Below are 27,848 nucleotides of genomic sequence, written 5' to 3'. Positions count from 1 at the left end.
ACAGCGATGTGTAAATAATCCTCCCTGCTCCCATCTCCAGACTACCCCTGTAGCGTGCAGCTCCAGCGGACTTGCAGCTCCCTCTTTTCGAAGCTTCATTCTGAGTAGTTTTCAAATGGCAGATATCCAACATTAATAATCCACATAGCAGAGCTGGGAGGAGGCTGGCTGCGGGGGCAGCCGTATCACGTTGGACTTCAAACAGTCTTTTTAATAGTCAGAACAGCGGTAAGTAGCAAACGAGTTTTACTACCGTCTTCTGCTTTGTTGAAAATGGAGCCTTTTGACCTGAGTGTTGAGAAGCGGAGTGAATACTGTCAGCTATTTCTGGTTTGCTAAATGAGTGTGCTAAACGTGTTCCTGGTTAGGCTAAGAGAGCTGAGAACATCGTATTTAAAAAGGAGGGGGGGGGGTTTGACTGCTTTGTTTAAAAGAGACCAAAATCCCAGTGATCTGAAGCTCTGTTGAGTGTCAGGAAAGGACATTTTCAGGTTTGCAGCAATTCAGTAGAACCATTTTTCTGTGTAAAATAACTTTTCATGCAAGTAAGCGCTCGGTTTACTGTCTTTGGGGGTTTCTCTCTGTAATTACACCTCGAAAGAGCTGTTAACAAGTAAAGGAGTTTGTGTTTCAGTGCTCAATCGCTTTGGTGGATGGTGTTCATCAGTCTGAAAATGTGAGAGCTTTGGGGAGAGGTTTCTTAGACGTGGAACTGGAGTTTTACTCAACTGTAATACGTTTTCCTTAGTACAATACTGGAGGAAGAGAAGCTGCAGCAAGAAGAACGAATGAGAATGGAATCCAGGCGGCAAGTCACAGTATCCTGGGACTCAGGAGGATCAGATGAAGCTCCTCCCAAGGTAGCTAAGCCTGCAAGTTATGTGTGTGTTCCTTCAAAGCTTCCTTTGATGGGTTCATTCAAACAATGGCAAATTTTGCCGTCATCTGCTAGTACTTGCCTGAAATGATCCAGCTCTACTTGGAACTGTTACTAGAGCTGATCCATGCTATAATAGCGCATTATGTGATAATACTGTATTATCATATAATTTCTGTTTCTTGTTTAACTTGTAAAAGCCTACCATAATTGCCACAATGTTGTTTCCTGGCTTTTTCTTCCTCATTCTTGTAGCACTCACGAAACATTAGCAGCGAGTTCCAGACTGGCGTGAAGTTTATCTGTAACACATCTGTGACAGGATAGAAATGAACTAACTTCATTTTCCTTCTTCTGGACAGAAAATTAGGGGGTTGCTTCCAAAGACTTTCTGTGGTTTAGTTTCCACTTAATTTTGCTTCATTACATGTCTGTCCTGTTTGTGTGTCGCTGATGTGTTCTGCAGCTGTGGTAGTCTTAACCTCACCACTTGCTGAGCGCTCTCATCTCTCAGGAACTTGTCTCCTCATCTGAATTATTTAGCACTTTAGAGGATTGAGCCTGTATTTTGAAGCATTTCATTTTATGCAGTCATCACTGCAATGTGGAATAGTGTCTGCATCCTGATCACCAATAATGGTTTCAGTAATACTCGTGTAGCATCTTCTGTTGCACACATCCCCAACCGTTATAGGAAGGCAACTTCTTTTGTCCTGTTTCCCCATCCCAGGTTGTTGCCTGATAGATTTCTGAGCTTGGTTCTGTGTTTTGATAACTTTATGGCAATCAAGAAATATGGGCAGTGGAACTGTTGCTTTCATTTCAGAGTTAAAAGCAGCAAACAATCCATCAACCTCTTTATTCATTTGAGATCAACCAGCAGGATCTGGTGTATATATAAATGGATAACGTTCCCAGTTACAGAAGCAGATAAGCTGCATAAACTAAAACAATGTGCTACTTCATTATTTCAACCTTATTTGAAGAATTTATTCACTCTTGAAGCTTTGGGGCTAATCCAAGCAGAATAAGAAGTACCTTTTACTAATGTAGTATATGAATAAGTATAAGTACCTTTTACTAATGTAATATATGAGCTATACCATATTAGACATTATCTTTAGAGCTTTAGGTGTGGTGTATAAACTCAAAACGTTTGACAATGTGTTAAGATGTGTTAAGATTGACATTAATTCACTGTGTTAAGATTGACATTAATTCTACCACTGCGTATCTTTCTGAGCGGATCAATATGTCCTCACTGTCTGTGCAATGCAATTGTTGTTAGGTTTTTTATGCAATATTTTTTGTGTAAAATATGGATCACAGCATGGTTTGGGTTGGAAGGGACCTTAAAGCTCATCCACTTCCAAGCCCCCTGCCATGGACAAGGACACCTTCCACTAGAGCAGGTTGCTCCAAGCCCCGTCCAACCTGGATGTACATGCGAATGTCATTTGAACAAGCTGAATTTCATAGATTTGGAGTATCTCTTAAGTTATTATCTAATTTTCTGATGGTGACAACTGATTTTTAAATCCAACAATTCATTATAAAAGTTTCAGGTTGTTACAGGTCTTAAACCCCAGTTTATTTATAGCCTTAAACTACACATTCGCAGATGATTCACAGGTATCACAATCTGTACGATGACATTGCCTGTATTCACAGTGATTTCCATTAGAAACCTAGCACAGGAAATATCCTAGTACAGAATGCTGACATTTTTCATGAAGTGATGATGAAACTGTGCAATCTCAAAGCAATGTGTTGGTCACCAGAAGGACTGAAGGAGCCCATTTGCAGAAACATGAGGTTTGGAGGTTGTTTTTCCCTCTTTGGTTGGTTGTACTCCTCCTGAAACACACAGCAGCACTCGTACTCAGAAGAAAAATATGTATCTAAACATATGTACACCTTTAGAGGTGAATATCAAACAAAATAACAGAGCAGTTCTGCTTGGAAGATGAAAGGCTGTTTCTCAGAGCAACATTTCCCAACGTTACTTCTTCCCGTAGTGTGAAATTCCTATACCTGTCCTAGGAAAAGGATGATCTGTTCAACGTGCATGGAAAACCAGGCTCCTGTAATAGTGCCATCCGAATTCCTGGTGTCTTTCCTCCTGGTTTCCTGTGATTATACATCTTGTTTGGTTATGTGTAAAGTGTTGCCTTTCTCCTGAAGGACAGATAGCTGTTGATAGCTTGTGATAGCTGTTCTTTAGCTAGAGGAGCTAGTTCTGTCCTGGTTTTCTTGGCTAGGAATGGGTTGCAGAACCAAAGCGTGGATACTGAAGTGCCCATGGAGTCCAGAATATGATCAAAAGCACCCTCCATGTCGAGCCGTCGGTTACACAGAAGTGAATGCTCAGAACTAACTGTAACTCTCAGACTAACACATGGAAATACTCATGCTACACAAACTGCTAAACCAGTTTGAAGCAAAAGAATTTACTTTTGGGAACAGGCACAAAAGCAACAAATTAATGGCAAACCTTTATGTGCTGCACATTGTGAACGTAGAAACACTGCTCTGTTTGCACCTGGAAACTTGATTGAAGAGTTACGTTCTTAGCTGATGCTGTCTCTAGAGTTATACAGCACAGAGCAGGTCGTTCAGTGCAAGCAATTAAATGTACACAAAGAATTGATGGAGCGAGTGTTGTTTATTGACAGACCTGCAAACAGTCCAGCCATTTCCAAGCAAAGATGGAGGAAAACTTCATTTTAGTTGTTTAAAAGAAATATTAGTCTTTTTAGAGTGTTTATTTGAGGGTTTCTTTTGAGCTTGCTGTTGTGATGCACCACCTGTAAATGTTCTGGTTCTAGCTTCCTGTTTCTAAAGACTAACAATTCCTTTACATTTACAGCCCAGTAGGCCTGGTTACCCCAGTCCGAGATCCAGTGAAGGGTTTTATCCAAGTCCACAGCACATGGTACAGCCAAATCATTACCAGGTATTATACTGATAACACCATGCATGTATCTTTTGCTGTGTGGGGTTTATAACTCAGTTGCAGTTGGTGGCATTGATTCACTCCTTACGCGGCTTATAGTCACTCCATTTTGTTAAGTGGGTTTTGTTTTACATCAGAACGAATCCCAAAGCGAGCCTGGCAGGTTTACTCTGGATGACAAATATTTCCATCTCAGATTCTTGAGACTGCAGTGAAACACATCAGACATTTCCATATTTATCGAAGGAATGTGGTGTTCGTGTTAACACTTGCGCTATGCCACAAACTGGCTTTGACTGGGCTTTTCTTTGGCTTATTGATCCTCTGCTCCTTGATGTTTCTCTGACCCGTTTCTGTTTTCTGTTGGCTGATAGCTGCCTTTAGATCTACCACATCACACACTCAGAGGTTTTGCTTTTCTTCCTAACCCTGCTGAAGACATTTAAACCAAAAGGTTGTCACAAAAGTACTTTAAGCATTCTCAGGTTTGTTCAAAGCTAAAGCCGCATAGAGCAGTCTCAGTTGAGACTTCCTCTATTCCATGGGGGGCTTTCATTGTTCTAATGAGAACTTCAGACTATTAAATCGACTTTGATTTTCCTGTGGAGAAGTTCTCAGGCCACACAGCTGAGCATACTAATTACGTGCTGTCGCTTGAGACTTGAGCTTGTAACGTGCAGCAGGGGGTATGTTTTTATATGGCTCTGTAGGGTGATGTTTGCGGGCTCCTGGTAACTTGAGTATGAGCTCTGCATGCATAACTCTTTTAAATGGATCAGTAGATTTATCTTTGGTCATCAGAAGACACTGATCTGCTTGACAGCAGAGGTTAAAACGCACTTTCTAATGCTGCTGTTGTGATAGGCATCCTCAACTAGTTCTAGTTATCCTCAGAAGTTACATATATAGGTATACATATATACCCTCATAGTTATTCTCGAATAGTTGCTGTTAAGTTACAATAGGCATCCTTAAAGACAAAAAAGGGGGATTTGTCTCCTATTTTGGCTCAGCTTCCTTCTTCTGCTGTTGCTTCCCCTCCTCCCTCTCAGTGACTGCTTCAGTTAAGTCATTTCTGCACTCTCATATTGCTTCCTTGGGTGGTGGAAGTTATTAATTATGGGAAAGGATAGGTCTTATTAATATAACTTTATCTTTGGGTTTTTCACCCCTCTCCAAAGGTGTCTGGCTACCCTGGTTCTCATGGAATACCAGCCATGGCCGGCAGCATTTATCCAGGGCAGGCTTCTCTCTTGGATCAGACAGATTCCTGGAACCATCGGCCTCAGGAAGTATCAGTGTGGCAACCAAACATGGAGGTATCGTGAAGTGACACATCTCTTGTTGCACTCTGTACTGTAAATAGGATTTCTTACAAGTGTGCTCTTTATGCAAAATCTTGATGAAGATATTACTTATATCTTAACTGAGTGATAGCAAGTATTTTGTGTTTGTTAAAAGAAGGCTTTCCTGGAACTTATTGCTGTTAATAGAGATGGGAACAGTCATGTAAAAATATGCAGTATCATTCCTGTCTAAAAATACCTCTCGTGGGAGATACCCAGCAGAGCTGAAGGATGGGAGGCTTCTTTGTAACTGTTTCCAGAACAGACAATGATCTGGTCTCGAAACTGTTCTGGTGTTGGATCCTGTTAGATGCTTTTCAGCCTGACATGACTGCATGCAGCTGCTGCAAAGAACATCAAATGAATTCCCCCTTTAACCTTCCATCATTTTTTTCCTGTTCTCCTCCAGTATTTTAGACTTTCTCATTCCGTTTTATCCTCCCACAAAGATTCACTTTTGTGCAGCTTCTGTCTTAAATGTTTCCTCTCTAACCAATGCTCTATTCCCTGTGCCTCTCATAAACATTTAAGTGATAACTGAGGCTTATCTGTTAAGATACAGGTGAGCAGATAGGTGTCTTGAGTCTTCTGCTTACTCTTGGTTGATTTGGCATTGCCACTTGCTGTCGTGCTGCTGCTGTTCACACTGTATTTAGCTGGGGGTTGTAGTCCCAGGTAGTTCAACATCCCTGTAGATTATTGATGCTAGAAACAACAGTCTAACCATGTCATGCTTGAATAAAGTGTTGGTGAAAGCATATAAATTCTGTACATGTGTCTATAATAACAAGTTACAGCTGGAGTTTTCACAAAAGCTTGGGAAGTTGATTACCTAAAATAATCCTGGTGAAGTCTGTTACCAAATTCCCCTATTGTAAGCTTAAGACACGGACAAAACCTTGCTCACAAATCCATTAATAAAATGCTTTCTGTGACGTGCTTTGCAAGTGTCAGATGAGACTTAGAAGCATATTTGTTCTGAGTAAAAAAGGTATCTTGCAGCTTTTAACAACTGGATAGGTACATTATTGCTCAAGACCAGGAAAGCAAACTTGATAGATCTGGTTCTGTTGTCCAGCTTAAATGAAGTGCAATGTATGAAGTGACAACACTACTGAAACACAGAAGTCTCCAAATCTTTCTGGTTCCAGTGATGAGGAGCAAGATCAAATGTTCCTGGTGGGAAAGGTTTTCCTCTGATGGTCTGCTTCAGTTTATAAGGGGTTGAAGGAGCTCTGCTCGACGGCTGTTGTGCATCTGGCCTTTTAAAATGTGTTCTTCGATAATCTCTTAAATTCTTGCAGCTGTTTTCTAAGTTGAGAGACTGAATAAACTCACTCTGGTTTGCAGGATTCGGGCACTTTGGACATACGAGGAATGAGCCAGGTTCTACCCACACATCTTATGGAGGAAAGGTTGATACGACAGCAACAAGAGATGGAAGAAGATCAGCGCTGGCTTGAAAAAGAGGAACGGTTCCTGGTAACACATCATTCCATAGTGCTTCCGAGTTCATTCTGATGTTTCCTTTTCTACTGCAGCTTGCTAACACTGCTCACTTCTGTGAAATAAGGATATGTATTGAAAACACAGGGGTGCTTACCAAAATGTAGGTTTGGAAACAGTTGTTACACCAAGTGTTGAACAGTGAGTCCTGTATTTCAAATACCTGGAGCAGCTGAGGGGTTTAATGAATCTCATTGTACCCAGCTGAGTATTTATTCCTGTGTGGCAAGTTGTGAGTACAATTCTGTGCCAAGGTGGAGATTGCCTCTTTGTTCTTAAGGAGATAGATCTGTGCATACTGCACCCCTTAGAAAGGGATCACTGTCAACCATCTAAGACTGTAGTAAGAGTTGCAAGCAGACTTGCACTAGAGGAGTAATGAATGGCATGTTAGTGGGAAGAAACATTTTGAGAGCTCTGTGAGGTGGGGGGAGAGCCCTGAACATCACCAAGAGGAGGAAGAAGAAATGCACCGGTAACGGGATCTCCTGTTGCTGTTTCTCTGCAATTCCATGTTTTCTTGTTGTCAGTGCCACTGGTGTATGGTTTTAGTTCAACTCTGGCTTCCCAGTTGTCAGAATTCAAGTTCTGTGTTAAAAATCAACTACTTGAGACTGCTGGCTGCAGATGCAGAAGATGGTGGTAGCATATTGTTCTCTAATGGCTCATGCTGAGGAGCCTGTGGGTGCAGGATCTTCATCTCACAGGTGGATAATATCCAGTGGTGTGCTATGGGCTGTGACAAACATCAGGCACATGTTTGGTCTTAAGCTTTCAAGGAATTCTAAGTATTTTAAGATTGCTTTGGCTTGGAAGCATAAATGTGCTCTCTGTTTAAAGCAGATCCTAGAGCAGTTTGGGTTGGAAGGGACCTTAACGCTCATCTAGCTCCAACTCTGCTGTCCTGGGTAGGGACATCTTCCACTACACCAGATGATGATAATGATCTGTGGATTCTGTAAGAGTTCTCTGCACCATGTGGAGCTGCTCTTAGGGAAAATCTTAGTTGTACAGATGAATTACTTTTATTTCAGACACCAAAGCTGCTGGTCCTGGTTGTCTTTCATAATTTGAAACAGTTTTTAAGGGATCTTGAAGCTAGGATGCTGAGTTCCTTGAGAATAAGAATTCATGCTTTACTCTGCAGGAAGCCACTGGGTGGGAATGGAGAGCAGATCTTTTATGTAGATGCTGTTACCAAGACCTTATTTGTTGCCAACTGAATTTTCTTAGTCTCTCAGGGGTTTAGTTATGTGTGGTATTCAGAACTGCTCAGAACAGCCGAAGGCTGTGAAGACAGCCAAGGTAGGATAAAGCTCTGCTAGCTCTTGAGAGGTACTGATAGATGGCCCCATGTCCAGTGCATGTTCAAGCCAAGTTCCACATTGTGGATTTAAGATGTTACTTTTGATTAAAGGATGTTGAAGCTTGCTTTTGGCTGGTTTCCTTGTGAGTGCACTTGGGAATTTGTGGTTCACCATTGGATTCTAGTGAAGAAACCACTGTACCCAGATTGCTTTGTCCAGTTTATGACAAGGGGGAGGAGAGAAGAGAATTTCTTCCCTAATTTAGGCATTAACTTTTCCAGTCTCGAGTGGCACCACTTACTTGCGATTTTGACAAGCCCAGAAGGTCAAATTGATCCCACTGTCAGTGAAGATGGTCAAGAGCTCTTTGAGGAACACATCTGTTACTGAGAACAAGGCATTGTGATTGCAGGTGGCAGGAGATTGTGTGGGAACTTGCTACAGAAAGCTTTCTGGCTTTCTTCTGCAGAATAGATGGTGATTGTTTGGAGTGTTTGTTATTGTAGTTTGGTTCAGTCTCTGGACCATTAGGATGTTTACCATCCCCCAGATGGCTCTTTGAGGAGGGACTTGATCATTTTCCCTTTGATTCAGTCTGACCATATGTTTGGGAAAGAATTACTGTGTTTTCATTATGTCTAAGTTTGTATTGTGAGGAGGCACCATCCCTATTGCCACCCCCTGCTCAAAGGAGAAGTAGCACTGATGAACTTGTGAGTAGTTCTACAGCTCTGACAGAGCTGGATTTGGTTGATGTAAACCCTTAAAGGGTTAGAAAGGCAAGAAATGGGGTAAGTTAGAGTGGAAATAAGCATGAACTTCAATGGCCAAAATGTGGCATTGGAATCCATAAGAGACTTCAGTTCTTTTTCTTTCTGTGCTAACATTTTGACTTCGGGGTTTATACTTTGATGCCTGTTACAGATTATACTGTGTCAAAAGCTAAACAAGCTAATGAGAGCCACAGGTTCCATTTGAGCCCATAGCAGGATGTATGTCAGAGGAATCTTCAGTTTGTAGATGGGTGTTTCTTGGGAGGAATGTGGTTTTCTAGGTTTAGCCCTGAAGAAATCAAGATGGTGGGAAAGTCCTTGTCGGAGGACTTGCAGATTTCCTGAAGGATATCCACAGTCTATACCTGAGAGTGCAAACACAGGTCCAGTATAGAAATAATCCATACATTACACGCACACACTCCTTACCCTGTCCTCTAAGGAGTGACAAGTGACATTTCTTCTCTTGGGAGAAGGATGTTCCCTAATTTCACTGCAGGTGATGTAGGGAAGAGGAGCATCGATGTCATGTCTCTTTGCTTTGAGACAGCTTCCTGCACTAACCCTTAGCTCGTGATTAAATGGTTTGCTCCAGTCTGCCTCTCCCTTGCCTGCTATAGGCAGGTTTCAGAATGTTTTTCCTTTTGAGCACAAAGAACAATGGAGAGGGTAGAGCCAGGCTTTAATTTCTAACTTCTGTGACCATACAGTGGAGGGTTCTCAGTTCAAACTGGCTGCTTGCAAAAGCAGCTCTATTGACACAGTACTGCTGCAGTACATCTCACTGCTGCCGTTTGAGAATTGGACTCACAGGGGAGCAACTACAAATCGTGTAATGTCAGACACTGCAACAAGAAGAAAAGTCCTCAGTGGGGTTTCTGTTAGTACAGTTCTTGTTTCCCCAGGGTAACACCAGCTTGCTCATGGCTTGGTTGCTGCTTCTGCAGGGAAAAAATACAACTCAAAGCCTGTTAGTGCTTGTATAAACAGCAACTGATGCTGTGTGCTAGGAGAGACAGCCCAGATGAAGAATTAAATTGCAGTGGCATTGAAATGGAAATTGGCCAGTCTTTGGGGAGGTTGTTATCTGTGTAAGCAGTTTGCCTGAATCTGGTCCTTTGAGAACACGTGGCCCTGTACTTGAAAGAAGGAATTTGGTTTGCAAGCTGCAGCCTTTAGAGAATCCTGATGGCTGGAATTCTGCTGTGAAAGAGAGAAAACAAACAGAATCCTCTTTATGGGAAACTCCTGAATGAAAATAAATCTGTTGTGGGAAAACTGAAGGGTAAAGAAGTGCTTAATTTTAAATTGTACAACTAAATCCATCAGGAGAAATGGGGAGCAGGCACTTTTTCCCCAGGACAGGGGATGTTTCACACTAGTCTGGTAGCTTTAATGGCCCCTGGGGCTTTCGTGGTCCTTTGATAAAAGTGCTTTGGGTATCAGCATCTCCAAGGAGGAGGACAGAAATAGCTGAATTGTTTTTGAGGAAGCTAAAGCTAAAAGCAGTAAACACTGAGCTTAAAGCTTGATGCAGGAAACTGGAGAAGATGGTCTCTGTTCAGGCTTATGCAGGTGGAGGGGTGACATGGTTCCGGTACAAACATGTCACATCAAACAAGTGGAAGTCTGATTGGCCTTCTGTATAAGGAGTCTTACTGTCGGGATTGTTATGTGCTGCAGTCTCCTGGGCTGAGGCTTTCACTCATTTATATCCTGAGGCATTTGGATACCTTCTTGTGCTGTAAATTCATGAAGTCTCATTCTGCACTTTCTCATGAGTTATTTTTTGATCATACCCCAAAAAATGAAATTGATGAAGATCAATCAAGATTTTACTTGTGCATAATGGTATATAGAAGCAGAGTGAACAACCTCCATCACCAGAAGCAGAGCTCCACAATTGTGAGTGGCCTCTACTGCTGGCATTTGCAGCTCGCTGCAACTAAAAGACAGGCTGAGCGAGATGGGGCTGTTCAGCCTGCAGAAGAGAAGGCTGCGTGGAGACCTCAGAGCAGCTTCCAGTGTCTGAAGGGGGCCTGCAAGGATTCTGGAGCGGGACTCTTCATTAGGGACTGTAGTGACAGGACAAGGGGTAACGGGTTCAAACTGAAACAGGGGAAGTTTAGATTGGATCTAAGGAAGAAATTCTTTACTGTGAGGGTGGTGAGGCACTGGAATGGGTTCACGTCCAGGTTGGACAGAGCCTTGGGTGCCATGGTTTAGTGTGAGGTGTCCCTGCCCATGGCAGGGGGGTTGGAACTGGATGATCTTAAGGTCCTTTCTAACCCAAACCATTCTGTGATTCTATGATTCTGTGACATGAAAACTGGGAGGGGCTTTTTACAAGGACATGCAGGGATAGGACAAGTTGGAGAATGACTTCAAACTGACAGAGGGGAGATTGAGATGAGCTCTTTGGCAGAAGCTCTTCCCTGTGAGGGTGCTGAGGCGCTGGCACAGGGTGCCCAGGGAAGCTGTGGCTGCCCCATCCCTGGCAGTGCTCAAGGCCAGGTTGGACACAGGGGCTTGGAGCAAGCTGCTCTAGTGGAAGGTGTCCCTGCCCGTGGCAGGGGGTTGGAATGGGATGAGCCTTCAGGTCCCTTCCAACCCAAACCATTCCATGATTCAGCCCGTTACCCTGCAGTCTGGCGTGCATGCTGTGATACTTGCACTTATGTCCAGCACTAGCTTTCCTCTGTAGTATCACAGTATCACAGTATCACAGTATGTTAGAGATTGGAAGGGACCTCAAAAGATCATCTAGTCCAATCCCCCTGCCAGAGCAGGAACACCTAGATAAGGTTACACAGGAATGTGTCCAGGCAGGTTTTGAATGTCTCCAGAGAAGGAGACTCCACAACCCCCCTGGGCAGCCTGTTCCAGTGTTCTGTCACCCTCACTGAGAAGAAGTTTCTTCTCAAGTTTAAGTGGAACCTCTTGTGTTCCAGTTTATACCCATTACCCCTTGTCTTATCATAGTTTGCCATTGAGAAGAGCCTGGCTCCATCCTCATGACACTCCCCCTTTATATATTTATATACACTAATAAGGTCACCCCTCAGTCTCCTCTTCTCCAAACTATAGAGACCCAGCTCCCTCAGCCTTTCCTCATAAGGGAGATGCTCCACTCCCTTAATCATCTTTGTCGCCCTGCGCTGGACTCTCTCCAGCAGGTCCCTGTCCTTCTTGAACTGAGGGGCCCAGAACTGGACACAATATTCCAGATGCGGTCTCACCAGGGCCGAGTAGAGGGGAAGGAGGACCTCTCTCGACCTACTGACCACCCCCCTTCTAATACACCCCAGGATGCCATTGGCCTTCTTGGCCACAAGGGCACAGTGTTGGCTCATGGTCATCCTGCCGTCCACTAGGACCCCCAGGTCCCTCTCCCCTACACTGCTCTCTAACAGGTCGCTCCCCAACCTATACTGGAACCTGGGGTTGTTCCTGCCCAGATGCAGGACTCTACACTTTCCCTTGTTATATTTCATCAAGTTTCTCCCTGCCCAACTCTCCAGCCTGTCCAGGTCTCACTGGATGGCAGCACAGCCTTCTGGCGTGTCAGCCACTCCTCCCAGCTTAGTGTCATCAGCAAACTTGCTGACAGTACACTCAATTCCCTCATCTAAATCATTGATGAATATATTACATAATACTGGTCCCAGTACTGACCCTTGAGGCACTCCACTAGATACAGGCCTCCAACTGGACTCCGCCCCATAGACTACAACTCTCTGGCTTCTCTCCTTCAGCCAGTTTGCAGTCCACCTCACTACCTGATCATCCAGGCCACACTTCCTCAATTTAGCTATGAGGATGCTGTGGGAGACTGTGTCAAATGCTTTGCTGAAGTCAAGGGAGACCACATCCACCGCTCTGCCATCATCCATCCACAATGTTATTTCCTCATAAAAGGCTAGGAGGTTGGTCAAGCATGACTTCCCCTTGATAAAGCCATGTTGACTGCCCCTCATAACCCTCTTATCCTTGACATGCCTTAAGATGGCATCAAGGATAAGGTGTTCCATCACTTTCCCAGGGATGGAGGTGAGGCTGACCGGTCTATAGTTACCCGGGTCCTCCTTCTTGCCCTTTTTGAAGACTGGAGTGACATTTGCTTTCCTCCAGTCCTCAGGCACCTCTCCCGTTTCCCAAGACTTGGTAAAGATGATGGAGAGTGGTCTAGCAATGACTTCCGCCAGTTCCCTCAGCACCCGCGGGTGCATCCCATCTGGACCCATGGATTTATGGATGTCCAGATTGCTCAACTGGTCCCTAACCCATTCCTCATGGACTAAGGCAAACCGCTCCAGTGACCTGACTTCATCTGAGGTCTCAGGAGTACAGGGCTCTTCAGGACTGCCTCCGGCAGAGTAGACTGAGACAAAGAAGGCATTCAATAACTCTGCCATCTCTGTATCTTCTGTCACCAGGGCACCCATCCCATTCACCAGTGGGCCTACCTTGCCTCTGGTGTTAGTTTTATCAGCTATGTATTTGAAAAAGCTCTTTCTGTTGTCCTTGACCCCTCTGGCCAGATTTAATTCTAAGGAGGCCTTAGCCATCCTAGCTGCCTTCCTACATCCTCTAGCAGCAGCCTTATATTCCTGTCTTTGTTCACACTCAAAATCAGCCCATAAGAATCAAATATCTCCATCAGAGCCACAGTGTGTGTATCTCAGTCCTGCAGCCCTGACTTTTTGTGTACAGAATTAATTTAAAAGCAAATATCTTAATTCATTGAGTCAAAATAATTTCAGATGCCTCCCTGTGGATGCTTTCAGTTGTGGGCTTGGACAGAATCACCGGTAACCACAGATAGGAAACCAGTGGTGGTGATGCCACGAGAGCCTCCTGAACCAGTAGTGAGTTAGTTTGCTTTGCAGAAGTCATAGGGAAAGAAACTATCAATCTGTATCTTTTCAGGGAGACCTTTGAAATTCAGCTCTAGAGTGAAGTGAGTGATTTTATGCTGTGACTTCTGGCACTGTCACTAACTAGCTCTGACCACTGCAGAACTCTTCTGGTTAATTACCTGCTTCCTCATTCATATTTAGTTTCCAGTTTGAACCATTTTTTGTGGCCTTATTGCTGTTATGTGGCATGATTTTTAATCACATAGAATAAAAAGATATATGTGATATATATAGTAACTCCTTAACAGACCGAACAATGTTGTCCTGAGAAATGTATAGTCCTTTCCTGTGATGGGTTAAGAAGAAATACCTCACATAGCTTCCTTATCGCGTTTGGGACTGGGTTTTTTACTGACATTCCCACATAGTTGTGGTTTTGCCCTCTTCTGACACTGAGAACTGCAATTCAAATGGAATGGATGTGAACTGCTGCTAAAATAAGGTTTCATTTTTTAGCCTGAGAAAATCCCACCAAGACATTATAATCTGGCGTGGCCTGGGAATGCTGGGACTTACATGTTCTTTTCTTAGTGAGTAACTAGAAATACTGGAACAGAAGTAGATGATGTTCCAGTTTGTCAACATAGGCATCCTGTCTGAAAAGTCCTCTACACGGTTCCAGAGATTTCAGGTGGAAGACTTTTTATTAGGGAAAAATCCATTTACTTTTGAAGGATTTTGATTTTCTGCAAGATTATAACAAAATATAGTAAGTGTGTATCTGTAATGAATATAGCAAGCCAAGTTGGACAGAGTCTTGGGCTGCATGGCCTAGTGTGACGCGTCCCTGTCCATGGCAGGGGGTTGGAACTGGATGTTCTTAAGGTCCTTTCCAACCCAAACCATTCTCTGATTCTGTGAAGTAGAAGAGACTTTGTTTAAACTTTGATTTTAGTTTAGTACAGTTGGCACTTCCACAATAAACATGCTTTAGTTTTATGCTTGAGAAGACCCACTGTACTAGGAGCATGAAACTCATTTGGAGATGGTTTGTCATCGGTTGGTCACTGTTTAGCTTCGGCCTGGACATGTGACAGCTCTGGGAAAATGCTGTATAATGGTGTGTAAAGTACAGAACAGGTCAGAAGAGTCTTTTATGGTTTGATCTAGACAGTGTTGTGTTATGCACATCTGAAGGATCTCACTATTAAAAGTTCAGCACTCTGTTGCTGTGTAATGCCAGCATGAGGGCCTGCAGTTAAAGCTCTCCACCTTATAAGAATTGCTGCTACGTAAGACTTTAAAATACACTGGGAGTTTGATCATAGATCTCTCCTTACTTTTAAGATGCCAACATGCAGATCACCAAGATGCAGGTGAGTCGGGCAGCTGTGCAGGCTGCTCGTGGACCCTCTGGTTTGCCATTACCCATTGACACTTGGTGTCTGTGTTTTCAGATCAGGGTCTTGGAGAGCCTGGGCAACACCACCACCGTCCATGGCTTCGTTTGCCTGGGGATGATCAATAGGGCTCCTTAGGTTGGTTTGCAGTGTGTGAAGCAAGTGTGTGTAAAGTTAATAATGCTTGGTTTCAGTCATATTTCATGTGTATTTACAACCTTTCCGTGAAACAATGCTTAGACTGTAGCTAGGTGCTTGTATCCTGTATGGGATGTCCTGAAGTCCACTCCTGTGCTGCACAGTTGCTGTTGCTCGTCAGTAGTTGTGATGTGAAGTTGTAGAATTGGGTATTTAGAGAGTTTAGATGCTGAAAAGGAGAGCCTTGTTAGTAAGACAGGGAGGGCAGGAGATGGATATTGTGCCTGTTAATTTAACTTCTGCCTTATAATACAGTAAACCAATCTGTGATTTGGACTAGTGTGTGATCTTGTGCTTCTGAATCTTTACAATGCTCAATATTTCATTATCTTTGGAGTCTGGTTGAGGGTGCATTTCTGGAGTAATGAGTTATTAAAAGTGCAAAGAGGATTCAAACCCCATGGGATTAAATAGTCTTTGATTGTTTCCAGAGACTTTGGGCACTTCCCTGACCAGAAGTGAACGTGAAACAAAGGCAAATTGTGATCATCAGTGTAATAGAAATTGAGTTAGTTGTATGCTTAGATGAACAAGGATAGCTATTTGTTTCAGCTTAAAAACAAGAATCATGACTTACTTTAGATATCTAATGAAGTATCTCACAAACGGGTATCAAGTGAGACTTTAAATGTAAAAAATCCATCATAACAAAGGAAATCCAATGGCAGTTAATCAGTGGTAGGTTTCATCCTAAGGTTTGTCACAAATTCCTGGCAAAACATTGGGAAACCTCATGCTTGTGTCTGCTTCAGTTCTTCCTGTTTAAGATGGGGTTCAGGATTTCCCTGTCTCCTGTGATTTGTCTGTTTTTATGCTGCAGGTTCTTTCAGGCAGTGGCTGTCTCTGGCTTTGCCTCACTCAGTGGAGGGCTGAATGAAAATCCAAAGTATAAACCCTTCTGACACACTACAGCACAACTGGACTGGTTTTAACGATAAAAGAGCGATTTTAGTGCATCTTAGCGAGGTCCATCTGCCCTGCTGCCTGTTTAGATTCGTTTAGCAGGTTGTGTGTTTAGTGCTTCTAGAAGGAAAAGAGAGGCAGCTAGAGTAGGTGTAAAGAAGAAACAGATATATTCGTCCCCCAAAACTGACCCTGAGAGAACATGGGGTCAGTTTAGTCACAGTCAGTACTCACACGTCGACATTTCTCTACGTAGAAAATGTTCCTTCCCATGCTGTGTGTGTCCATTTTACGTACTACACATACAGACATATGAAGGAAGTTGTATTCACACTGATGTAGATATGGAGTGAACCTATTTTCATTACCTCCTCATCCAGTCTCATAGCATAGCGACTTAAAGACTCAGATAAATCCTCCTTGCGTTTATGTGCCAGAATTGGTGTGCTTAGAAAACCTGGGTCTTCAGATCAGTGCTAACTTTTGTTTCACATCCACTCTTCCTTTGTCTTTCCATGTAATCAGTGTTGTCCTCAAAGAATAAATATACCTGGATTCAAGGCCAGGTTGGACAGAGCCTTGGGTGCCATGGTTTAGTGTGAGGTGTCCCTGCCCGTGGCAGGGGGGTTGGAACTGGATGATCTTAAGGTCCTTTCCAACCCTACTCTTCTATGACTCTATGAGTCTATGATATGCTGGGAAGAGGAGAAAAATGACCGGGTTCTGTGTGTCTTACTTAAAACATATCAAAGAAAAATTTATTTGCTCCTTGTATCGGGAGGACACTGCAGTTGGATGTCTTTGTTAGCTTTCTGTATCCAAATGCAGTGCTTAAAGAGCTCCAGTAATTGGCCCCATTTGCAGCTTGGCAAGGGAGCCAAGTCCATATAAGCCATCCTCAGTCAGGAAGCGAGAATTAATGTATGGCGTTTCTCATCCCGTGGTTGAAATTCCGCTGTTGGGAAGCAAATAACTTCCGTTTTAAACCCACTTTTTGCTGCGTTTGAGAGACTCCAAATGCAGGTTCTCCAGTGTTGTGGTAGGGAAAGGGTACTGTCACTGTTCCTAACCAGCATTTCCACACGTGCACTGAGGATGCGTGGTTGAGGAGCAGCCGAGGAGGCTGCGGTTGCAGCAGCGGGGGTGCATAGACTGGGATGAAATGACATCTGTGTTTGGCAGTGTCAGTTTTTAACAGCGTTTTCCTGTCCTTACAATGATTTGGAGTCTCAATTACATGAATCCGTTCAGCAAAGCACAGAATGAAACCTTGATTCTTTGTTTTAGAAACCCGACGTGCGGCTCTCCCGAAGCAGCATCGACCGAGAGGACGGAGGTCTCCAGGGCCCAGTAAGTGTGTGTGGGATCCTCTCATCTCCCACCTCCTTCTCCAGTTTCCTGGTGGAACGTGTACCCTGTCTTGATGGTGGGGGATGATTTAAAGCTCGTGCTCAGTGTTTCCGCTATCATTACATGGTTCTGCAGTATTCCAAGAGGCTCAGTTTCTGTGGGAGCAGCAGCCATGGCAAACTTGTACGTGCAGGAGTTTGGGGAATTTGGGGTTGTTGGGTTTTTTTCCCCTCAAAGCTGCCGTTGAGACAAATATTAAAGGGATTTTTCAGTGTTCACATGCTGCAGAACTGGGCCTTTTCCTTAAAAATGGGGATAATTTTGTGGGAGTTTTGTCAGCAGGAAGCAGGAATAAAATAACTTCTGCAGTTGTTTAACTCTCCAAAGGGTTTTCTTACAAGGAATGTAGATGTTGCTGTTGTATTACCCAGCAGTCTGTTTGGGGTAGATGATCTGCTATGAACCAAATGGAACAACCCCTGTAGCCGTTCATTTATTGCCAGACAACAGCTGTGGAATTCTTTCTGACTGGCTTCCCTCCTGTCTAACTAAAACCATCTCTCCAGTTGTTAAGCTGCCATTGGAATCTCTGCATCACACAGATAGAAAAGGGGGGGGGGATAGGCATGGGACTGTTATTGATAGAAACCTGATGCTTTATCTGCTGTTTGTCTTCAGGGGTCACCTTTAAATAGTGTAATAGTTACATTCACTTCCCTGCTTCAGTTGGGGTGTGATTGTAAACTCCTGGTCTGGCTTCAGTACTTCACTACCGAAGAATTTAGGGACTCTTCCTGCGCTTGCAGCCAAAGCACAGTCATGAATGAGTGTGTTAATGACGCACTGCAGCGTGGTCTCCAGAGGTATCCATGCCTGGGAGCTGCTAAGAGGCTTTTTTGGAGGCAGAACCATGTTAGTTATTGTTCTGTCTTTGCTATTGTTGCATCTTTATATAAGAGCAAGGAAAGTATCGCTGCATTTAGTGCTGCCCATGAGGATGCTTTGAGGTAACCTGAGGTTTTGAAGTCGTGTCAGAGGTTTGATAGGGAGCAGGTCAGTGGCGTTGGGTTTAAAGTACTGCTTGCAGCCAGCTGCTTTCTCTGGATGCTGCTGGATTTCAGCAGGACTGCCTGGGGTTAGAGTTAAGGTTCCAACACCCAAATGCCAAACTGCTTATAGGGGAAGTCCTGTCTCCCTGGAGGAGGTAGTTCAATACCAAACCCCATTTGAATGAGTGTGAAGAAAACACTTACTAATCGTTGACAAAATGAGTTTTAAAAGAGACTTCTAATTTGTGATACCTGCATTTCTAGTTCCAGAATTTGACTGTGCATTTTTATAGCTCTTAATACATTCAGAACCTCACTGTGACTGATTTCATTTGCAGTGGGAAATGTCTTGTGCTTCTGCGACTCAATCTGGATTGCTCATTGAGAGGGTGAGAAATAGTGGTTATTTCTAGGAGAACTGGGATTCAATAACTGCCCAGCGCTGCACAGATTTCTGTGACAATGGCAAGGACAGAATCCAGTGCACTGAGGTCATTTACGTCTTCCCACAAAGTGACTTTATGGTTGAGTAGTTGTGGTACTTGGAAGCACGTAGAGCAGGAAGCACGGCAGCTCTGATTCCTGCTTGGAGCAAGTGTCTGCAGTTCAGGGACACTGGGAGGGAGATGCAGTAACACATGAGCCTGTTCTTGGATGTGATTATACAAATGATGAGTTGCCACACACGTTTTATTAGTCCCTAACTGCTGCACATGTGCCTGTATAACTGTGCACATCGACATTCACTTCTAATATGCCACTTTCTGAAAGCAAAGATTCAGGAATTGTTTTAGTGGAATTTTCCTCTCCTTCCTCTTTCCTCCCCTTTCTTTTCCCCAGGGTTATCAGGTTGGAAATCCTCAGATAACAACACAAATCAGAGTTAATGGCACGACTGATGGTGCGGGTGGAAAGCAGATGGATTTTCTAACTATAGAGGGCAGGTGTAGGACAGTGTGGGGTGTGGGTTTCAGAGGTTCCTGGTGACAGCAGAAGAGTTCCAGGACTTTGGATCTTTGGTTTCTACCCCTGGTTCCTGAAAGTGAAATCTGATTTTAAGTCTGCAGTTACAGACCTGCACTGGGCAGGGGGAGGACGCTGCTTTATTTCTGGCCATCACATTTCTGCTCTGAAGCTTTAATTTGACAGGACATGATCTGCCCCTCAGCCTTCTCTTCTCCAAGCTGAGCACACCAAGTGAACGCAGCCACTCCGCTAAGGCTTGTTCTTAAAGCCCTCTTTAGGTATTGGAAGCTGCTCTAAGGTCTTCTCAGAGCCTTCTCCAGATAGGGATTTATATTTCACTGTTGGGAAATGGGCTGCTTGCAGTGTTTGAGATTGTGCTGATGAAAGGTATGAGCACTGCCGTAACTGCTCTAAATGTGTATTTTTACTTTACAGGCTGGTAACCAGCACATATATCAGCCCGTGGGTAAACCAGGTAAGCAGTAAGTTCCTACACTGTCATCTTGAATCCTTAATCATAAGTCTTGTAGCAGCAGCAGTGAGCAAAGGTTTATGCCAAGATCTTCATACTAGGGGTGGATTCATTTCCAGGTAACTGCACGTAGGTGTTCGGATGCACAAAGTGTTTGGTCTCCAGAGATGCAGTCAGCAAAGCCAAGAAGTGTTTAGATCCACAGGCGGGAAGTGTCTAGAGGAAGCTGAATCACTGTGTAGGACTCCACCATGTGGGGAGTTCAGACATGTCAAACGAAAGTAGACACCTACATGTGGGTTTCTCAGTGTCAGAATGAATCACAGCCAGGATTCCTGCCATGAAGAGGTCTCATTTTCCCAGACATAGACGTGTGTGGTACGAAGGGGTGAGTACCGGCCAGCTCTGGGGTAGGTGTACGGAGATGAGCAGCAGTCACGCCACAGAGGGAGTTCTGAAGTGTCTGTTTTGATACCTGTAAGGCACATAAAGATGTGCACCTCCTCTGCTAGTGCAGTAAGGCACGAGTAGCCTTTGTAGTGCTGACAGACCACAGTTCTGCAGGTGCATCTGATACGTTGCTCCTCTAAAACGCTTCTTGTTGCATTAACCAGATCACGCAGCTCCGCCAAAGAAACCTCCTCGCCCTGGAGCCCCCGGGCACTTGGGCAGCCTCGCCAGCCTCAACAGCCCCGTGGACAGCTACAACGAAGGGGTGAAGGTACGTCCCTCGGTGCCACGTGAAACCCGCTTCAGAAGAGCAAACACTGCCCCTGTGAGGTAGCTCAGTGCTCCTGAAGTAGAGGCTGGGACTGAAGTGACTAAACCCAGCCCTGTAAATGTTGTCATGGGGCAAACATGCGCTGGCCGCTCTCCAGGGAGGTGGGGAGGTAGTGGTAGGGTCATATCCTCCTGTACTGTGATTCAGCATCTTCCTCACTAGAACTTTTCCCAGGTGAGCTTATGAGCCTATGAGACTTCCCATATGGGCTCGGCTTCCCTGCTCAGCAGCTTTGTTAAGCAGGAAGGAGCACAGCCAAGGTTCCCAGTTACTTGGTTGTACCAAAGGCTTCTGTCCTTGGTCACAAAGAAGTGAGATGTGTCTGAGCGCTGGTGCTCAAAAACCTCCTGCTGCAGCACCAGGGCTCCTAAAACCCTGTCAGCTCTGGGGAGCAGGGGTAGAGGGGAAATGGCTTGTCTGACCTGGGATGGAGATGCTTTCTGATGTGTTGTTTCATCTCCACTGAATAGGCAATAAAGCCAGAAATGAAACTTTAGCGTTTTCTAGCAGAGAGCTGCTGCGCCCTGTTCATAGAATCATAGAATTCCAGCCCGGTTTGTGTTGAAGGGACCTTAAAGCTCATCCAGTTCCAGCCCCTGCCACGGGCAGGGACCCCTTCCACTGGAGCACCTTGCTCCAAGCCTCTGTGTCCAACCTGGCCTTGAACACTGGCAGAGATGGGGCAGCCACAGCTTCTCTGGGCACCCTGTGCCCGTGTCCCATCAGCCCCATTGTTGCAGTTGGTGTCAATGGAAATGCTCCTTAGCGTGTCCATCGCTTTTAAAGTCGTAGCCCTAGGTGCTGTTTCATCCTTTGGGACTCTGTTACCTTCCTAATCCAGAGGAAACAAACATAAGTGATCTCAGGAGCTCCCAAGAGGATCCAGTGGAGCTATTTCTGATGCTGGCAGCTCCCAGCAGCCAGTTATAATAGTGGTTGGGAATTGTCAGTGTAACAGAAATGCAGCTGATCAATAGAGTGCAGCTGGACCATTGTGCCTCCACAGAGGCTGTTGTCTGACAGCAGTGTTAGTGGCCAGAGCATCCAAGCAGGCTCACTCCTGCTGCTGCTCCCATTCATTCAGCTGATGCCACCAGCAGCACGCAGGGACGTGACGTGTTTGTGGCCCAGCTGTTGCCCAAGGGGAGAGAGATGGGTTCTGCGTTAGAGCACAGGTTTCTGCAGGTAGGCTGGGGCAATCCCTGCTGTAATAGTACAGCTCCTCATAGAAGGAGAACCTGTGGCCAATCCAAACCCTGCCAAGCCTGTAGTAAAGAGCAGGAATATATTCAGGGATCAGTGGTGGTGGATGTGAGCAGGATTATTTATTACCACTTGATGCCAGTGCTTTCCAAGGAGCCAAGCCTCAGAAAACGTCACCAGTCAGTAAGGGAGGTGTCACTGAGCTTGGTGTCTCTCAAATTGCCTTGCTAAATGCTGATACTGGAGCATGAAAAATGTTCTCTGAGAGGCATCACTTTGACAGGAAACAAACCTGAGCAGGCAAAGCCATCAGTGATAACAAGTGATGAGATGTGTGTGCTGCATAGCTGCTGCGGTAGGAAAGAAGGGCTGATTCTGGTTTTTCTGTTGGCAGATTCCTGAAGTGGAGTTGTTTTGTTGCCGCTTGAATCAAACAGCCCATTATTTTTGGTGGCGTTATGGCTTTGTTAATGCCTGCAGTCCTAAACATGCTTCAGGGGCTCATTTCAGACTCCCTGTTCTGTTATAGCCATTGCTGACTCCCACTCCAGCCCCCCTTTTCTGCAGAGTGCAAATGAGAGGATTGGAACCTCTTGTCCTCAGGAGCCTTTAGGGCATGTACAGGGAATACCTGGGTTTGTGTTACTTGCTGAGGCAGTCACCCAAGTCCCACACAAGGGAACTCCTGACTTCGCAGTCTGCAGAGCAGTGGCCTTGTGTTGGGTATGAACAATAAAGAAAATGGAGCATTAAGGAACACAAATGTCCATAGGCTTGGAATGTTGGGGCCTGGCTGTGGGAATTGTAGTTGGGTATAATCCATCTAGAATGGGTCCTTGGTGGTTTTTAGCCGTAACTGTGGTCAGTCATCGCGAACAAGAGCTGTACAGTGAGATGCCCACGTGGCTCCTATCATGTATTTTCTCAAGGAAAAAGAAAAGGTTTCGGAAGATCCTAGAACCATCAAATGGTTTGGGTTGGAAGAGACCCCAAAGCTCATCCAGTTCCAACCCCTGCCACGGGCAGGGACCCCTTCCACTAGAGCAGGTTGCTCCAAGCCCCTGTGTCCAACCTGGCCTTGAACACTGCCAGGGATGGGGCAGCCACAGCTTCTCTGAGCACCCTGTGCCAGCGCCTCAGCACCCTCATAGTGAAGAATTTCTCATAGTAAAGAGCTAAAGAAGATGACTACAACATTCTCTGACACCTGTTGAGGACTGGGTCGCTTGTGTAAAGGCACCAGGGTTGCACAGGACGTGTTGTTTCCCCCGCTGCCAAGGCCCTCTACTCCATTCACCACTTTGCTGCTCACCAGACTGGCTTGCTCCTGTCAAGCTTTGCATGATCTCTTCCCCACGTGTTCAGTGCAAAGCCAGCATGGGTGCATGGCAACTCCTTCCACTTCCAACGCGGGTGCACAGCAGGTCACGAGCACACGGTGCTTCCGTAACAAATGGACCAAGAGCTAACATGGGCGGTAGCGTTGAGGATGCGTTTCTGTTGCAGGCTTTTTACCTGGTCTCTGATTGCTACACATGGTTTGGGTTTGGTTTGGTTGGTTTTGGTTTGGTTTATTTTTTTTTTCTGCTGAATTTTATTAATATTGTTTTTCTTTTTTCCCTTCCTTTGGTAAATTTCTTTAACCTCCCCCCACATTCTGCTCAACCATAGCCATGGAGGGTAAGCAGCGCGCGAGCGTGTGTGTACGTGCCCTATCCCAAAGTGTCTCTGCATGTGACTTTGCCAATGACTGTTTTAACTTCTCGATTGCTGAAACCAATGACAATCACAGCCTTTCACTGGTGATTGAGGCCGTTACAGGGCTCTTCTTCCTAAGGTATATTGGGATCAATAATACGCTAAGACTGAACCTCTGTAATAATTGTCAGTACCCACTTTGTGAATGCCACAACATGGAACCACCATGCCCTGAGTCCTGCGCTCCTGCCTTAGGCAAAGTTTCATCCATGTATGTTATAGTTTCATCAGGGTAGTATCTCAAGGGCTTCCAGTGAAACAGCTCTGTCGTTAGGGCCACTTGTAAGGACCAGCAGTAATCCAGTGGGATGGATCTCACACCAATAGGGTGGATGGGCACTGTGGGACCAGTAAAAGAAGCAATTCTTTAATGTTCTGCTCCCACCAAGCACTTGCTTGGGCAGCTCCAAGTGGTGAAGAGCTGAAGGGAACTGGGGAGTTCATAGTTCTATAAGGGAAGTGTTCTGTCTCTTTTCTGGCCCAGGATGATTTTGGTCTGTGTTGGATTTAACTCCAGACAGATCTGACTCAGTGGGAGCTCTGCGTAAGAACTACAGCATTTTTAACCTGTTGAGGTGTTTATCTGATCTGTTGGAAACAAACTGTATGAAACCGTTCGGTGTTTCCCACCTGTGCTGGTGACACCAGTTGTGTTAACCTGCAGTGAATTTGCGCTGAGAGAGCAATCATACGCACGCAATATTCTCTCTTTACTGTATCATTATGTTAACTGTGTGCCCTGATGTTGTGTTGGGGCACAAAACAACCTCCTGGAGCAAGGAGCCTCATACCTGTTGCCTTAGCAATGGAACTGTCCATCCCTAGTGAATCATAGCATGGTTTGGGTTGGAAGGGACCTTAAAGCTCACCCAGCTCCAACCCCTGCCACGGGCAGGGACCCCTTCCACTAGAGCAGGTTGCTCCAACCCCTGTGTCCAACCTGGCCTTGAACACTGTCAGGGATGGGGCAGCCACAGCTTCCTTGGTGAACCCCTTAAACAGGTCAAGTGCTTTGCACCCCTTGTTCCTCAGATGACTTGATTGTTCAGGGGAGCCCTGGTAGAAGTCCCCAGTGTCATTCCATAGGTCAGGTTCAGGAATCTTCCTTCAGACCCGGGTTCGAGCACCCTCATCCAGTGCAGGAACCCAGCGGGATCGGGTGGGGGCTGTTGGGAATGTGAGACTTTCCCGTTGGGAAGCTGCTGAGCCCCATCTGCTGGGCACAGGCGGTTGAACAACCCCTCTGTGCTTGCAGATCCAGCCGCAGGAGATCAGCCCTCCTCCCACCGCCAACCTGGACCGCTCCAATGACAAAGTGTACGAGAACGTCACCGGGCTGGTGAAGGCCGTCATAGAGATGTCCAGTAAGATCCAGCCCGCGCCGCCGGAGGAGTACGTGCCCATGGTGAAGGTACGGAGGCAATCCCTGACATCCGTCGTTTGTTTCTGCCCTGGATGAGGTCCTCCAGTGGCTTAGGAGAAACTTCCTGAAAGCTGGAAGTAGAAGACCTCTGTGTGCTTGTGGGGCTGGAGCTTTTGGTGTTAACGGTATTGTGGGCAGTGGTGCTTTCATTCTCCACCTTGCCTGTGCTTATCCAGGGGCTGTGAGTTGTGCATCATCTTAGAATCTTAGAATCATAGAATGGTTTGGGTTGGAAAGGACCTTAAGATCATCCAGTTCCAACCCCCTGCCATGGGCAGGGACACCTCACACTAAACCATGGCACCCAAGGCTCTGTCCAACCTGGCCTTATCTTCTGTGAGTTTCTTTGTGATCGACCCTTCGGTGTCTGCTTAATGGCAAAACACAGATTTGAGAGGAGGATTTGAAAGTCTCTCATCCAGGTTCTAAATCCCTTCTTACCCAAATAAGGAATTCAGTTGCTTCCTGCACTCCTGCGGTTCTCTCATCCCTTCCTTCCCAGTTTTTAAAGTTTAAGTCCTTGGTTTTCTTTCCACAGGAGGTGGGTTTGGCGCTAAGGACTTTACTGGCAACAGTGGATGAGACCCTGCCAGTGCTCCCCGCAAGCACCCACAGAGAGGTACGTGGGGCTCCTGCTGCTCAGTCAGTGCATTGCAGGAGAGCCTCAGCCAGGAGTTACCTGGACGTGGTCTGGCTCTCTCTTCATGTGTGCACACACATTGTGCATCACTGAGCAGCCTGAACTTTGTCAGGGACACCCCACACTAAGAGCAGGTTCCTCCAAGCCCCATCCAGCCTGGCCCTGAACACTGCCAGGGATGGAGCATTCACAGCTTCCCTGGGCAACCCATTCCAGTGCCTCACCACCCTCACAGTAAAGAATTTCTTCCTTAGATCCAATCTAAACTTCCCCTGTTTCAGTTTGAACCCATTGCCCCTTGTCCTATCACTGCAGTGCCTAATGAAGCCCCAGCATCCTTGTAGGCCCCCTTCAGACACTGGAAGCTGCTCTGAGGTCTCCACGCAGCCTTCTCTTCTCCAGGCTGAACAGCCCCAACTTTCTCAGCCTGTCTTCATACAGGAGGTGCTCCAGCCCCTGATCATCCTCGTGGCCCCCTCTGGACTTGTTCCAACAGTCCCATGTCCTTTTGATGTTGAGGACACCAGAACTGCACACAATGCTCCAAGTGAGGTCTCCCAAGAGCAGAGGAGAGGGGCAGGATCACCTCCTTCGACCTGCTGGTCACGCTCCTCTTGATGCAGCCCAGGATACGGTTGCTTTCTGGGCTGTGAGCACTCACTTGCTCCTCCTTTAGAGCAGCAGGTGCCAGTATTGCATCTGCTGCTCCACATGGTGCCCACAGAAGCAGCCCCAGCTGCAATGTCATGGGCTATGGAGGGAGGGTTGATGGTGCTGTTGCTCTGTAGCGTTGCTGCTGCATGTGAGATGCTGATGACAACTTGCACTTGACTGCCTCATCTCATTCCAGATCGAGATGGCGCAGAAGCTGCTCAACTCGGACTTGGCCGAGCTCATCAACAAGATGAAGCTGGCGCAGCAGTATGTCATGACCAGCCTGCAGCAGGAGTACAAGAAGCAGATGCTGACGGCTGCTCACGCTCTGGCTGTGGATGCCAAAAACTTGCTGGATGTCATTGATCAAGCCAGACTGAAGATGATCAGTCAGTCCAGACCGCACTAAGGCACCAAGGGGAGAGCTCCATCCAGGAATTCTGCTTGCAAAGGGATGGCGTTGGCCTTCCACCAGCAGTGAGGATTAACCCAGCGTTGTCCTGGCTTTCCAGCGCCTCTTGCTTCAAGCAGCCCTGACTGCCTGCTGCTGGTTCTCTCTCATGACAAGTTTAACCATGTTTTCCTCACCAAGCCAAGCTGGGATTCAGGAAGTGGCATTATCGGAGATGAAGTTTGTACAGAGAAGCCCTCGAGAGCTGCGGAGCACAGAGCAGCTCTGCATCCATCGCATGGGCCACGCTTAGCCTAAAGCTGCCACAGGGTTGTTGTGGCCTCGGAGCAGCAGACGGGAGAGATATTGTGAAGTGAAGAATTCGGGGAAACCTCAGGGCTGAGAATTCTTGCCCACAGTATATGAACTATCCAGACTGGAATTTTTGTATTAGAACACTTACGTCGCAATATGCTAATCACAATTTACAGAGAAAAGAGTTAAAAGCTATATTTTCAAGACTTCAGTCATTTCAAGACAAAACTAAAAGCCCTCTCTTCATCTTCCTGCCTTTTACTTTGATGTGAACGTGTGAAGCCTTCAGTTGGAATTAGCTGTAGAACACAACTGGGAACTGTTGGCTTTTTCACCGGAATAACGTGCCAGTTCTTTTGTAGCGATGGTGTTTTCCTTGGAAGTGGAAATGCTGCTTTGTACCAGAGCAATTCAGAGCTGCATTTAGAGGAGTTCTGTAACCATCCATGTCCCCCATTTTGATATAATTTATAAAAGACAGATTAAAGCCATGTTGACTCTTTTAAACCCACTGTAGTTAAACTAACCCATCCTTTTGTCTATCTTGCCTGGGAGGAGTTACAGTAGAGCAGTGTAATTAGATTTTCCTTGGTTTTTTCCAGTTATGCCATCTGTTCTGTTAAAATAAAAACCACACTCCCTTCTTGCTGTTGAGGGATATAAATTATTCTCAGGAAGAATATAATGAACTGTACAGTTACTTTGACCTATTAAAAAGGTG

General features: G+C 45.6%; 1 protein-coding gene across 25 annotated transcripts in view; it reads left to right on the top strand.

Moving 5' to 3' along the window:
* The window catches only part of PTK2 (protein tyrosine kinase 2), a gene marked incomplete at both ends in the record, with an annotated part of 140,626 nt that extends 113,796 nt beyond the window's left edge, over positions 1-26,830 (top strand). For 8 of the 25 annotated variants that reach the window (XM_080610841.1, XM_080610833.1, XM_080610829.1 and 5 more), the window contains 11 exons: positions 749-860; positions 3,747-3,833; positions 5,015-5,152; positions 6,530-6,661; positions 17,413-17,475; positions 19,926-19,965; positions 20,577-20,683; positions 23,618-23,626; positions 24,960-25,115; positions 25,666-25,746; positions 26,618-26,830. In XM_080610841.1, coding sequence (XP_080466967.1) covers positions 749-860; positions 3,747-3,833; positions 5,015-5,152; positions 6,530-6,661; positions 17,413-17,475; positions 19,926-19,965; positions 20,577-20,683; positions 23,618-23,626; positions 24,960-25,115; positions 25,666-25,746; positions 26,618-26,830 — 1,138 coding nt within the window. The remainder of the gene's footprint in view (positions 1-748; positions 861-3,746; positions 3,834-5,014; positions 5,153-6,529; positions 6,662-17,412; positions 17,476-19,925; positions 19,966-20,576; positions 20,684-23,617; positions 23,627-24,959; positions 25,116-25,665; positions 25,747-26,617) is intronic. The other 17 variants (XM_080610846.1, XM_080610839.1, XM_080610828.1 and 14 more) reach the window with 5 other exon arrangements.
* Between the last annotated feature and the right edge of the window lie 1,018 nt (positions 26,831-27,848).

The sequence above is a fragment of the Psittacula echo genome, assembly GCF_963264785.1.
Source record: "Psittacula echo genome assembly, chromosome: 2".
Taxonomy (NCBI): domain Eukaryota; kingdom Metazoa; phylum Chordata; class Aves; order Psittaciformes; family Psittacidae; genus Psittacula; species Psittacula echo.
This window is presented reverse-complemented; position numbering and strand designations above follow the sequence as displayed.